Source organism: Zeus faber (genome assembly GCF_960531495.2).
Source record: "Zeus faber genome assembly, chromosome: 12".
NCBI lineage: Eukaryota > Metazoa > Chordata > Actinopteri > Zeiformes > Zeidae > Zeus > Zeus faber.
In genome coordinates this window covers 4,877,990-4,893,301 of record NC_137196.1, presented here as the reverse complement: position 1 = coordinate 4,893,301, position 15,312 = coordinate 4,877,990, and the positions used below count along the sequence as shown (strand labels likewise).

The 15,312-nt window shown below is 40.0% G+C and overlaps 1 protein-coding gene across 2 annotated transcripts in view; it reads left to right on the top strand.

The window, feature by feature from the left end:
* Positions 1–13,524: 13,524 nt before the first annotated feature.
* The window catches only part of LOC307238238 (epidermal retinol dehydrogenase 2-like), a 42,995-nt gene continuing 41,207 nt past the window's right edge, over positions 13,525–15,312 (top strand). For both annotated transcript variants that reach the window (XM_080011156.1, XM_080011155.1), the window contains exons 1-2: positions 13,525–13,616; positions 14,868–15,226. In XM_080011156.1, coding sequence (XP_079867282.1) covers positions 14,906–15,226 — 321 coding nt within the window. In that variant the 5' untranslated portion in view covers positions 13,525–13,616; positions 14,868–14,905. The remainder of the gene's footprint in view (positions 13,617–14,867; positions 15,227–15,312) is intronic.

Below are 15,312 nucleotides of genomic sequence, written 5' to 3'. Positions count from 1 at the left end.
ATTGTCAAAGACTCCAGAGGGCTGTGACACCTCTCCAGGAAAGTGTACCAACCCAGTTGGACCCAGGAGTCCAAGACAATCTCGAAAAAGGGTTAAACCAAAACGATACGAGGACTAGAGTTGAAGTGATTTTGGGAAAGTCAGTTCAGCTGCCATGTCAGTGTACCAAAGAAAATTATGAAAAAGGGGAAGTTCAAGTCCAGTGGGAAGATAACCATGGGAAGGTAATTGACTTGTCGGGAACGTCACCGCTACAGATGTATGTGTTGCTAAATGATCGAAGAAGGCTGAAGATGAAGGATGACTGTAGTCTTTATCTACGTAGACCCCAGATTGAAGATCAAGGAGACTACAAGTGTTCTTATTTTGATCCTAAATTTGTGATTGTGAGAGAGGATGGAGTGCAAAGAAAGCCTTACTACAGATATAAAATTGTGACTCTTGTGGTTTTGAATGAAAGTAAAATTGTAGAGCCCACAGTTTTTGAAGAAATAGGAAAATTAATAACTGAAGTATCAACTCCCCCACCAACTGAAGAGACAAAGCAGACGTCTGCCTTGTTAGGTTTGAAACTCACCAATGTTACAGAGGAATTGCAGTTAACTACTGCTGTGCCTCAGATGATTCCAACAACTTCAATTTCAGTGAATACTGTGATTAGAACTAAATTAGGAAATACAGCTAACCTTCCATGTAAATGTAGTAAATGGAATACTGGTGGAAATATCTCCCCCAAATGGAAAAATGCGCGCGGTGAAGACATAGTGCTAGCAGTACCTGAGGTTAGCAGTGTGCCTAGCAATCAACGAAAGTTTGTGTTGATGAATGACAGGAGAGGGGTTAAAGTTAAAAATGACTGTTCACTAGTAGTACATAATGTACTATGGGAAGATCAAGGAGAATATACATGCACATATTTGGATCCAGAGTTTAAATACGTCCCAAGACAAAATTATTGGGAAGCGGGATACAGAACTCGTAAGATAATGCTGGTAGTAAAAGGTCTGGTTACTAAAGAAGTAAGCATGATTGCTAATGAAACCCAAAAACAACTAGTCACACCAAGGGTGACTGTTGGACCAAGGACATCTACTTCCTTAGCTCGGGGAATAACTAGTAGCATTAACGTATCATTGTCAGTTACCACTCTAGCCCCAACATTGGCAGAAAATGATGTTACTACTACGATGATGACAACTTCTACTTCTGTAACTCTCGGTAATCATACAAGAGAGGTTGTGAGGATGAGATCCACCACCTATAAAACACTGATGACTTCTTTGGTATCTAAAATGTCTGTAGATAAGACACTGACAACTGTCGCTACATCCCCATCATCTGAGAAGTGGATAAATATAACTCAGAAGACTATGGCGAAGTTGGAAATTAAGTTAAATAATAGCAAGGAGAGCTCTGTAATTAGAGAGCCAATTGCTGAGGAGATTGATAGTAATTCAGGAGAAAAAGCTCAGATGACGATGACAAAAGTGGTCAATGATTTTCTTGAACCTGAGTGGACATCAGAAGACATGACTGATCATCTTCATGCTTTAAAGAAGCGAGAAACCCAGTGGAAAGCATATGGGTTTGATTCCTCGGCGATGCAAATAACAGACCCATGGGCTAAGAGAAATCTGTGGTTCCAACAGATAACTCACTCCGTTAGAATAACTACTAATTCCAATTGTCCGTGTGTAGTGAAAGTTCCAGCTCCGGGCACATGGCCATCAATTCTAGAGACAGTACCGGAACCTTTGACGTCTGAATGTCAAAGTAATGCATTATCGTGGCTGCTATTCAGACAAAAAGCAGCCAATGATGTATGGATGGCTCTGTCGGTTAAGCTATTTAGACCTGAACGTAAGTGTTCCTGGTTGAGAGAATTGCCATATTTAAATCTTCTTGATAAGTATGAAGATATTAGAACAGCAACACCTGAAGCGATGGAAGTGACACCTGCAAAAGGTATGGACTGCTTTTGTTCTAATGACACTCATGAAGGAGATGGTATGTTTATGGGGATATCAGAATGTGAAATCTACATGATGGAATTTGGAAAAGGTATAGAAAGAACAACTGGTGACATTTATAGAGTGACCTTTCATGCGCCAAATAGTCGTCACAGTAAAACATTGAGCGTAAAGAATCAAACTTTACCGGGTAATGTGACTATAGGAACATTCAAAGATATTTGGTGGGTATGTGGAGATAAAGCATACTTATTTCTGCCGTATGGATGGACTGGATGTTGCTATATGGCACAGTTGAAACTTCCTTATGATGTTTTTGTCCTTCAGAAGGGACAAAAGACAGATGAGGGTGATTCTGCAAAGACTGCCAAAAGTAGGAAGAAAAGAGAGTTGGCACAATTTCACAATTTGGAGTCTTATCATTGGAGGATATCTTTAGGAGAAAAATGGGCTATAGGATTGTTTCCATGGTACGGGGTTACATTCTTAGCTGATCATATTGATAATATCACGTATACTCTACAAGGGTTTGCAAATGAGACCATAAGAGGTTTTGATTATTTGTCAAACGCACAGAGGAGTCATCGATTGACGTTGATGAAACACGACATGGCTCTTGATTATATTTTGGCCAAACAAGGTGGCCTTTGCGTGGCTTTAAATCTAACCGGAGATGACTGTTATACGTTGATTCCTGATGGCTCTGACAATATGACTAACATCATAGATGCGTTAAAACATATACGGGATGCGTTTGGGCCATCAAAAGGAGCTGGGTGGTCAGCTAATGCTTGGCTGCAAGACAAATTAGGACCATTAGGAGCTATAGTAGCTCAGGTTATGGGAGCTGCTCTTTTATCACTGTGTGTGATGTTTTGTTTTTGTACGGTGGTGTTGACCTTTGCTAAGGCCATGATATTGAGATGGGTAGGAGTTGTAATGCCGGGAGAAAGTGTTCAGATGCCACTCTTGGGTGGTAAGGACGTCGGGGAAGATGAGGAGGAAATAGTGATAAAAGAGGAGCTAACACTAGCAGAGAAATACCCATTTTGAATATCTGATTCCATCATTTACTCAACACTATTGTTAACAAGGGAAATACATGGACAAAGGGGGGAAAAGGAAAAAGTTAATCATATGTTGGAATAATGTTAAAGTATAATGCAAAAGTGAAATTATTATACTGTATTTGATGTTTGTGCAAGATACTGGCTGGTGATTCTTTCTTTCAGGACCAGTCAGAGGATGGCTGTGTCCAGAGATCCTAACTGCCTAATGGACTTGAACATTCAAACATGGACACTCGAAAATGGACGGCGGACCCTGAATGAAGACATCATGATCAGGAGTGTCGAGTGAAATATCATTAAAAGTTGATGGTGTTAAAAAGCAACAGTTTAATACATACATGTGTGTCCTGAATGTTTTTATAATATTGGAGTTTGTTTACTACAATGTAACCTGTATTATTGATGAATATCCTGTACTCTACGCTAGATATTTTTAGCAAGACATATTACTTTGATTTGCTATTGTTTTCTTTGAGTTGTCTGTAGTAGGATGAAGTGAATACATTGGGACCTCAGGTATTTTCTTTTTTTGCGGTTTTTGAGGGACATTGGTGTTAGGCAGGGAAAGGTCCACTGGAAGGTCCGATGGGTCGACCAGCCTGACTTTGGACAAATTTTTTGATTTATTTCTGAGGCTCTTAATGTATGCATTTATATGTAACATCCTATACAGTAGTCTAAACCCTTCGTCTTTTTCTGTTAATTGATTTGGAGTACCTTAGGTGGTTGCCTGGGGCAGAGGGACCGTGAGAGAATTTTCCTGTCTTGATTGATTGATGGATGTTCTAAGAAAGGAAGCTGCCAGATGGGTTTTTCGCTCTCACACTCCACAAATTTGCTGTATTGCTATGACTAAGCATGGTCAGAAGGGTATATTATAACCAATTGTGTTTGTTATTAAGTGATTTCTGTTAAGCCAATCAACATCGTATGTTCAATTACTCTTCTCTCTGTCGAGACTTTGTGTAGTCTCGAAGGGGGGAATATGAGGTGTCTGGAAGGTTTGAGGTGAATAGGTTACTGAGCTCCCAAAGCTGAGATATAGTGCGGTCATAATATTAACTATGTTACTATTAGATTTATTGCCTCGATGTCATACGAAGAACGAAAACAACAATGGGTCTATTGAGAGGTCCTATGGGAGAGGAATTTTGTTGATTCTTCCAGCTCGACCAGAGGAGGAAAGGTTTACATTTAGGACAGGATATAGGCTGAGCGGCACCTATGGATTGGAACCAGATGTGGTATGTTATCTTTGTACAGCTTTAAAAGCGAATACAGAGCGTCACTTGGCAGAGATTCCATCCGGCTCGGGTCTCTCCCAGGACATCCATGGCAAGTCTGGTTTGATGCTGATTTGTGTAATAAAACTATTATTTTATTCAAGTCAGTGTCAGCGGTCACTCCTTCATTCTTCAGCACATCACACCCATCAAGAAACTAAACTACACTTCTTTGAAGCATCTCCTTCAGATATGTTCTGTACGGCCGATGTGGCCAGTCGCACCCAAGATCAGAAGACTCAGTTGATGTTCCATACTCCATTTGTATTGGGTGGTCTGTTATGGCTCTTATACCTATAATGAATCTTTACTCGTGCTGCTGGTCTGGTTGGCACATCTTGCGTGTTATCCAGCATTTGAATCTCTGGGGTTTCATTTTATAGACAGGCAGGTTGGGCAACCTCTCTGCCATGACATGAAAATCACACCAACTATCCTCAAGCTTGTGTTTCCCTTTCAGTCCAAGTTTTTTCAGCCATATTCTGTCACCGGGCTCTAGGTTTTGGAACCCAAGTCTCTTGTCATATGGCTTTTTGTTGCGCAGGTGCGTCTTGTTGGAGACCTCTTCAGCCATGTGGTAAGCCTTTTGCAGGTCTTCTTTCAACTTGACGACATAAGAGGAGTGCTGGTGTTCGAGTTCTGGTGTGTCTTCTTAACTTGTTTATTACAATGTTCCCTATTATTCTCCCATGAAATAGCTTTTTGAAACATATTTATAACATTTTAACCTTTATCCCAAAATCATTTATATAACAATGTACAGCATTTTTTTTCCCTTGTTCCACACATTATCACTATTCTGTATTCTGACTTATCGCTTTCTCTATCTCTATATCTCTCTCTCTCTACCTTTCCTTCTCCTATCCACCTCTCTCTACCTTCCTATTCCTATTCTATTGCTACAGATAGTTATCTACAATAGCGTTTCTCATTGCTTCCTCTTTGTCCTCAAATTTATTTATAAAAAATGTTTTACATTATTATTATTATTGTTTTGCTTTTACTATAATTTTTTTGCTATTACTATTATTTTAAAGGCCTGATCAATATATTGTTATTATTATTTGGCAACTCTTCTCTCTCTCCCTCCCCCTGTAGCTATTTGCTATAGCCAACTCTCTGGATTTCTCATTGTTTCTTTACATTACCTGAATCGCGATTGTGGCGTGTGATTAAGTACATTTTAGTAGTTTTTGTATTTTGAGCGTATAGAGCTTATTGTGCGTAATCAATGTCATGACATTTCACTGCATATATGTATGACTGCATGTATATGTATGTGACAAATAATCTCTTGAATTTGAACTTGAACTTGAACTTGAACTTGTTGCTTCTCTCCTTATCTGCCAAACTGTTGACAAAATGCATTGTTTAACGTGGAACATATTTTTCAAATTGTACATATTTTAAAGGCCTTAGCAATGTATTATTGTTATTATTTATCATCGTAGGGTAAGTATGTAGGGAGGATGGAAGGTAGTATATTTCAAACAATAATTTTGCATCCTGCTTACTGTGCTGTGTCCTATCTTGTGTAATTGTTGGTGTGTACCATTCGGTCTGTTTCTATTTCTATTTATATATTTTGATGACATCATGCAGCATGAATTTCTATTGCATTTTTATGGAATCTGTCTTGGAATCTGTCTTATGTTCGTAATATTATTCCACAAGTTGGTCCGGAAAAGCAGCTGTTAGTGTTCTAGAGTCTTGTAGCCACATGTAGCCAAGGCACAACAGCTTCTGAAAACTCCCCCAGCATCTGGTCCACAACAAAATAATATAGAATAAAAGAAAAGAAAAGAAAATAATAATAAAAATCCAATATAAATAAAAAAAAGAAGGAAAACAACAAAACAGAAGAACATCAAAAAATAAGAACGAGTCTCATTAAAGCATCTCCCAATTGGGTGAGATTATTTCATCGGATAAACAAGAAAAAATAACTTATGGAATCGTAATGGAAATAATCGAATAAGTCTCCCAAAACAGTCAACAAAACACTGTATTCTTAACAATAAGGATTCGGGGTGGAGAGAATCAAAAGTCATCCGTTCTCTCTAAAGAAAGGTTTGTAATTTCACTTCCAAATTCCCTATAATTAGCAATTTCTTTTTAATAATACAATCTCCACGCCCTATTCGCAGAATATATGTCTTCATATCAGTGGATCAATCCCCTTTATAAAGTCGATTTTCCACCTTCACTCCTTCTCTTCCATCTTCCTTTATCTCAGTCTTTAACCCTTTCATACACTAAATCTCCCTCTATTTCTCTCTCCCTATCCCTCTGGTTTGTGTCCATATCCTTTTTGGGCCTGATTTTTTTTTTTTTTTTACCAGAAGTCAAATTCTATCAGTCACTGATGAAGTTCCCAAAACTATAGCCTCATATGATATTTTTTTTACTGTGCCTCCTTTCTTCCAAACCTCCCCAATATCTCTTTGAGTCTTTGTCTTATTCATTTTTTGGCTTTAACCTTTCTTTCTTTCCCATTACCTTCCTCACCTTCCTCTCTGTTCCTTTATGAAAACAACACCTCCTTTTCTGCTTTCACATGCTTCTTTCACTTAAATGCTTCATGATGGCCTGTCCCTGCTTGCTCATTGTAAAATGCTTTTGACAAAATGGTTGTAATCACTTTGCGCATACAGTATCTTTCCAAAGCAGACTTAGCGCAAATCTACTCTCGATAGGAAAGCACAGCAGGGAGCTCATTTTCTGCCGAGATGCAAATTTGTTTTGTTCCATTTTATGGATATTCCTATGTTATTGTGGCCTTTTATTGTACCATAATGATATACCACTCATATCCACACAGATACACAAACATACATTAGACACAAAGACGCCCAAACACTTTTTCTGTGTCGCATGCTCTCATTAACACGTATGTGAGCACGTCTGTGTCTTATGCATACATTTGAGAAAGAAAAAATGACATCATGGGGACAGGAAGAAGATAAAGGGAGACGGTATAAAGGGATTTATTAGAACCGCAAGTCGAATCACACGCACACACACCTCATTTTAAATCAAAGATCACGACATGTCTTCTAATAAAATCTCAGCCACCACCACTGCCATAAATCAACGGTCCAGCTAACTATTGAAAACATCTGGAAGTCTAGCAGGTCTCCCCATGAAGATTAATTAGGGCCTTTATTAATGAACATCCATATTGCATAACATCCAAGTCCATATTGTGCCATTCGGTGTGAATGGAGATTGATGGAACCAGTGATATTTTATATGGAACCATTCAACCACAAGAGCCAAGTCAAAGGAAGTTATCCCCAAGCAGCATGCAACTTTGATGGAGATTATTTGATTATGTGAACTATTTGTTAACACAACCTGCCAGCACGGCGGGTTGTGTTAACAAATAGTTCACAACTGACGGTGCTCAAGTGTGTAAAAGGAAATAAAATGGACAACTTAAAGATGAGACCAGACATTGGTCTCTGATCTACGTTCTCTCGGTACAGAGCTTTTTGGCTCCAGAGGGCTCCTGCACAATCCCTGCCGAGGACTCCTCATTGCAAGACAAGACAGACACAAAAGAAACCGGCCCAGCTGCTGTGATTGGCCAGTCAGCTAAAAAAGCCACAGCTCGTACCGAGGCGCGGTCTGGAGGAGACTCACGATACGCCTGTTGTTGTTACAACAGAAGAAGTTGATGACGTGATAAAGTCTGTTGAGGTTGGTGATGCAGGTTATGAACAAGTAGCAATGGATAAGATTCTCAAGTTTACCTGCAAATGCAGGCAGTGGCGAAAAGAAAATGAAAAGAGGCAGCTCCAAACAGGCTCTCAGAATATAGCTGGGGTAGGTTTGGGATCAACCTACATAATAACTCAAAGAACTTTGAAGATATTTGGCACACTCCATAGTCAGGAACAAGACAGGAAAGCTGCTTCTTAGTCTTTATTAATGTCTCTTCAAGCCAGATCCACCCCTAAACATCCCCTTTGCACATGCAGCAGGCAAGCCCTGGTCGAATTGAGAGCACTAAGTTAATTTGCTGTTGGTTTAACTTGGGGTACTGAAAAAATGGTGGTTTTTTTGGTAGTACGTTGATTTTCATTGCTGCTATCCTACCAATTAGTGAGATGGGTAGGTTGTTCCATCGATTGAGGTCTTCTTTGATGGTTTTGAGCAATGGAGTAAAGTTAAGTGTAAACGTAAGTGACAGATTGGTGGAGATATCAATTCCAAGGTATCTAATGTTGCCCGTAGTGATGGTTAAGGGAAGTTTCTGGGTTACAGCATTCCAGTCTTCCCCACTGAGTGGTAAGGCCGTGGTTTTAGTCCAGGTTATTGAACAGTCTGAGATGGCTGAAAATTGAGATATAGGATTGACACTTTTGGTAGGGATGGTGTTGGGTTCCGTAAATAAAATAAAATGTTGTTTGCATATAAACTGATTTTGTGAACAGAGTTTCCTGTTTGTATGCCAACAAGTAATCTTTAATGTTTTGACAGATGGCTGCCGCGAGAGGTTCAATAAAGATGGTGAATAGTAAAGAGGAGAGAGGACATCCTTGTCTTGTGCCACGTTTTGAAGTGAAGTGCAGTGTGACAGCTTGAAAGCTTGATGACAGATGATATCTTACATTTTTTTGAAAACAACAAACATTTAGATTTGTTGACATACCTTGTTGTACCTTCATTAATTGAATGGTTCATCTTCGGGTTATGTCAGGGCTCTCAGCCTGTCATCATATCAAGCTATCTGTTTAGCCATTGATATATTCCAATAAAAATTGGACACAAAGGGGGTAAAACAACTAGCCCAAGCAAGATCAGCAATTTCTTGTTGTGTAAGTTTATACTCAGGGAATAGTATGACCTTGATGTTACCCGATAAATCTTTTCTCCGGTTAACACAACCTCACCAAAATTTCTAACCTAATAACTAAATAGCCATAACCATTTCTTTCTCCTGGGCCTGTACATAAACTTAAACATGTCTAACCTAATACCGAAACATAAGAATTTCTCACTTTGGAAGCATTTAGTGTACAGTATATAAGCATGCAGTATATTGCTCTTGTATACGGCTGTTGCTCTGATGACTGTCTATCTTTGTCAACAAACATATTGCCGTTACGTTACGTGTGTCTCCCATAACATCTCCTTAAACATCAACAACCCTTTGTTTTTTCACGTTTTGTCAGCAGATCTCTGATAAGTTGTACACCAAAACTAGACTCTTTGTTTCAGTTGCTTCTCTTTGTGACCGATTGGTATTACATACCGGGAACGCAATATGAGCTACACAGACGTTTGCGGGAAGGTTAAATGGACATCTGAAATGGACTTCTTTCCATTCGGTCTGCTAATGTTCTCTTTACTTCTCTCCACCATTTTTAATTGTCTATATTAGATTGTCGGTATAAACTTTAAAAACGTGAGTTTTTCTTTAACCCTAAACTTGAACTTACAACTCCAGCTTGAACATACCAATTTCCAGTGGTGGAAAGAAAGATTCAAGCTTCTTCATATGTCCCATGCTCCCATGTCCCAACTCCAGACACTGTGCAAAATAGGCATCGTAGGAAGAATAATTTTAAAAAGAAAAATCTATACTTTAATGAAGAAAAACTATATATATACAACAAAGCAAAAAAAAACAATTATATAACTTTATAAATAAAGCTATTATATGTATACACAAATGGGAACTGGATGGGAGTTTTTTTTCTCCTCCAGTTTACCTGTGTTTATATTTTATATTTAGATCTATTTATTTTCGTTAGTTTCATACTTGTATGAAACTAAAAATCTTTACATAGGAGACGGCCTGCTCCGTTTTGCAGATCCCGAGAACTGCATAATGGAGATGGAGTCCAGAGTCTGTGGTGTCAAATAGAAAAACAGAACTTGTTTTTATTTTAGATTTAGAATTACTTCCGTTAGTTTGCTACTTGTGTGAAACGAAAAACACAAACACAAAATAAGACGCACACCGTGTTGGAATGATGGAGAGCTCCATCCAAATAAAAACAAGGTGTATTTTTAGTTTAGGTTTAGATGTATTTGTTCTCCTCAGTTTCCTACTTCAGCGAAACAAAACAAAATGAAAACATGTGTCACCCACCATTGCTTTCCATTGCAATGGGATTTAATTTTGTTGGGATTTGTTGGGATTTAATTTTGCCGTTATTAGATTTTTAAAATATAAATACTCTTTACCTCTCAATAATAAATCCTGAATTCTGTACGGGGAGACTTTCTCAGACACTCTCAGTCTCCGGAGAGCTATCGATACTTTACCCTCCCCCATCCGCTCTGCTTGTGTCTGGTGATGCCGGCTACTGGCCTATCAGTCCAAACAACAGGACGTGACACGGGGCGCTGTGCCAGGGATCGCTGTTACTGAAAAAAACTAAACAAACAAAGAAAAAATGCAGCGGTTCTGGTGTTAATCTTGGGTTTTTTTTATTTTTGTTTCCCAGTGCTCATAGCAAATTTTTCTAGAGTCATCTGCTATACCACCAAGCCGTGCTTTGCGCACCGCTGGTGGTACGCGTACCATAGTTTGAGAACCCACTAGTGAAAGGTAGGTCGAGTTAATCCTAAACAGCATCCCATTGCTCTATCCCTGGCCTTGGTAACCTGGTTCTAGATCAGACAGTCTGGAAAATTTGGAAAACTGTTCCAACCAAAGTGAGGTATCTGAAAGTATCTGAATAAATGTGATCTAGGAATGAAAACAAATTGTCCATATAAAGATCTTTGACTGTTGTAATTTATTTTTGCTTCACCATATTCTGTATGTAGGGCTAGTACAAGATGGAATAAATAGATGGTTGGGGAGAGTTGGGGGCCGAATAGACGACCTGTGCAAACCATCGCGCCGGGTGACATAATCAAAGGGGGCGACACGACAGCTGGCGAAGCGTGCATCGTGCCCATCCAATCAAAGGTTTCTGCGTGTTCAGACTCGTCAGAGTGATTCTCCACTCCGCCTGCAACAAGTGTATAAGCCATGAGTTACCGCACCAGGTGACACCAACCCTAGTGATGCCACTGTGTTCTTCACAATAGGATTGGGCAGGGCCAGCCCGAGGCATAAGCGGACTAAGCGCCTGCTTAGGGCCCACAGGGCCACCAGAGGGCCCCCAAGAGTGGTTGGGGGCCCCCAATCAACGGCGCACTGGGAAATCTCCACTCTGCTGCCCTGTGGTGTTCCCGGTTTCTCCAAACAAAACAAATCTTTTTATTTTAGATCATGTATTTATCTTCCTCCATATCCTAATTGAAAGAAAAAAAACAAACACGTCCATGTGTGATCTGTGCCGCGTCACGCATGGCAACTTAAATGATGACATGACAGCAGAAAACACCAGCAATGGCACACGTCATTTGCGTTTTTTTGTGCGTTTTTTATTTATTTATTTATTTATTTATTTATTTATATACCCTTATCAGTTTCATTGATATAAAAGTTGTTTTTATGTATTTATTAATTTCATGGAGGCATGCAGGTTTGGTGCAGCTCAGATCATTGATCACTGAGTATTTTTCGTATTTTTCAAGCTTATAGAGCTTATTGTGTGTAATCACTGAGTGTCATGTCATTTCACTGCATATATGTATGACCGTATGTGTATGTATGTGACAAATTATCTCTTGAACTTGAACTTGAACTACTAGGAAACAGACGTCTATAGATGCTTATAGGTGCTTTCTCTCGAAACCGTATAACAATATCCATAAATATAACCATAATGCAATATAATCCATTGTCAAAACTGCTTGGAGGTGAATATGATGCTTTATAGCCGGCTTGTGTTCATTTAACCAACTATGAATGAAAATACATTTCAAGATTCAACATTCAAGATAATTTGTTACATATATGCAGTGACATGTCCTGACACCTGGTGATTACGCACAATAAGCTCTATAAGCTCTAAAAATACCAAAAAATGTTGTAGGGAACTTCATATTCATTAAAGTTTGCAATGAAATATTAATAGTAAGCTCCATTTTTATAGCTACATGCATTACTAAAATTCTTATATACATAGGAGACCGAAAATAATTTTGTTTAATATATTTTATAGGGAATGTGAAGCTGACGTCACATTGTTGGGGCAAGCCGCCTTATTTGGGGGATCACTTGCATTGACTGTGAATGTCGACCAGCATCTTTGAGTTAAAAGATGAATTGGTTGGAAGTCTCGTTAGGTGAAAAAAGAGTCCGCCACCAGCCAGAGACCATCTGGTGTGAAAACCCGACCCTTATTTTTCTTCCTTCCGTTCTCCATATTTGTACATCCTGTATAATTTAGCCAATTCTCTATGCAATTTAATGTTTTTGATCCTCCAAAAATGGTGACGGGAGTCCATCACAACCCATAGCAACTGTCAAACTTCATATTCTCTCTTGGAGTCTTTTCCCTCACCGTAGAATATCGTACCTCCCCCTTGCTCCCCAGTGCCGTTATCCCATGGCGTTCAGAAAGGTCCGTTATGCCGTCTCCGGTCTAGCGTGTATCGTGACAAATAAACCTCTTGAATCTTCCATGTGAATGCAGCATTAATCTCTGGGATCTCCAAACCTCTATTCTAGATAACAGCAACTTTATTTTTTATTTTTTTTCCTAGGACATATTGTGTGCTATCACCGGGTGCGTTGCATTACATTTCACTGCATATATGTATGGAAGTATGTATATGTATGTGACAAATAAAAATCTTGAATCTTGAATCTTGAACAAGGATCCAAATAGTCATTATTGGACATTCTCCAATGGCGCTAACGCCTTGGAAATGACATAACGTCTCACGTTTAGCTAGTGAATCATTTTTGACTGGGGATCCCCTGGGACCTCTGGAAAGGACCCCTGGGGGACCCTGGACCACACATTAAGAACCTTCGCTCTGCGTTTTTTTTTTTTTTGTTTTAACTACCTATTCCATTGTTGTTGTTTTTTCAAATTTCATAATTATGACATATTATGAAAGTGTCTCATAATTCCAATCAAGTCATTCAGAAATACGAGATACCAAGTCCACGGTTTGACATACGTCAGGAGATCATGATGATGAGCTGTGAGATCCGTCTGTCTCCGTGTCGTGTGCCACATCCTACAAGTCCCACAATGCCTAGCGCGGTCGGTGGCGCCGACGGATCTGCGACGAATAGTCGCGAGGCAGCGGTCGTCACGTGACGCCCCTCGGCAGAGCGATAAGGGCACGCGAGCCCCGCGTCGTCCAGGCCAACGGGAGCAGTTGGTTCGCGACCGGCCCGGCGCAGAGACCCAACAGCCGCAGACACGGTAAGGGGGCTCCGGGCTTTGTTTTGGCTTTGAAATCGTCTTGTTGTCGTCTAAACACGTCTACCTGCCGTGCTTTGGCGCCGTCAAAGCAGCCTTCCGCCGTGCAAAGGTCCCCGCTTTTAGAGTCGACGCGCCGAAGTTCACAATCGATACCGTTACGGCGACGCGCGTTTGAAGAAGGCGGACATACTGTATTTGCGGATGCGTAGTGTATTTACATATACATAGTGTATTTACATATACATAGTGTATTTACATATACATAGTGTATTTACATATACATACATCACGGTGGGGGGGTTATTTCAACACCCGAACGTTTCTATACCAATTAAGAAGGTTTTTTTTTTTTTCAAGTCACGGAGTAACAAAGTGACTCTTCTTTCGACATGTAGACGTATAAAACGTCTTCTTTCGTTCTATTCTCACGGTGTTTTTAAACCTCGTCTCACGGAGACTGGCTGCTATGTGCACACCTTGAGTTGTTTTGGGGAACAAAGTCACGATGGATATCATTGGACGTTAACAACTTTTGAGAAATAGCATTTTAATCGTTTTATTTATTTATTTAATGTTTTACACAATCTGAATATATTATATGAGCCCTTGAGACCGAGATCTTGGTTTTGGTTATCGCGATGTGGTCAAATATAATAAATAATATAATACATTTACCGCTGCACTCGCGTAAAGTAATGCACATTTTTTGAACTTCAGACTTCACAGTCAAACCCACACAAGTAACGAAAGATTGCTCCTTAAATATTTTGTGTTCGTTGATCTGTTATTAAAGAGGTCGCCTGCAAAATATTCTCAAAGTTATTGGTCGAGGTATTCGTGACAAAAGATTGATATTTGTCAATATCGCCCCCCCTTATCTGACTATGCGCATAACATTAACTTTATGCTTTTGATGAATCATGGTCTATGGACTATAATATATTTATTGCCTTTCAGTCATGTGTTGGAAGCCATTAGAGTGGGCTTGCAGTTCCTGCTGTAGTCAGAAGTTGTTTGTTCTGTCCTACTTATTGATTTTTGGTCCCTGGATATGGTCCATTTTGTTGTGAACTCCTTTCTGACTTGCATGTTTTATTTTTAACCAACCTTGAGTTTACATAGCTTTTGGCATACTGTTGATCCTAAATGGTCCACGGATCATTGTTTTCTTCGTCCTTCAAACAGTTCTATATATGTCAACTTCTTGCTTTCTCCTTTGTCTTCATCACTCTCTCTTTCCCTCTTTTCCAGTCCCATTCTCCCCTCTCAGTCTCCATTCATTGGCAACCATGAATTTCATCCTGGAGAGCCTGCAGGTCCTCGTCCTCTGCCTCTGGTACAACTTTGAGTCCTTTGTTCGCCTTTTCATCCCCGCCAAGAGGAAGAATGTGGCCGGCGAGGTGGTGCTGATTTCGGGGGCTGGGCGCGGCATCGGGCGCCTCATGGCCCAGGAGTTTGCCAGCCTTGGCGCGGTCCTTGTGTTGTGGGACATCGACCAGGAAGGGATGAAGGAGACTTCCAGGCTGGCCCAGGAGAGAGGAGCCCCCAGGGTTTACCACTATCTCTGCGACTGCAGCGATAAGGCGGAGGTTTACAGCACAGCCGACCAGGTAGGGATGGGCACAAGGTCAACTGTGTTTGTGTGAGCTCGAGATTAACAAATAAATGTTTCTAATGCCTTCCATATGTAGTGCTA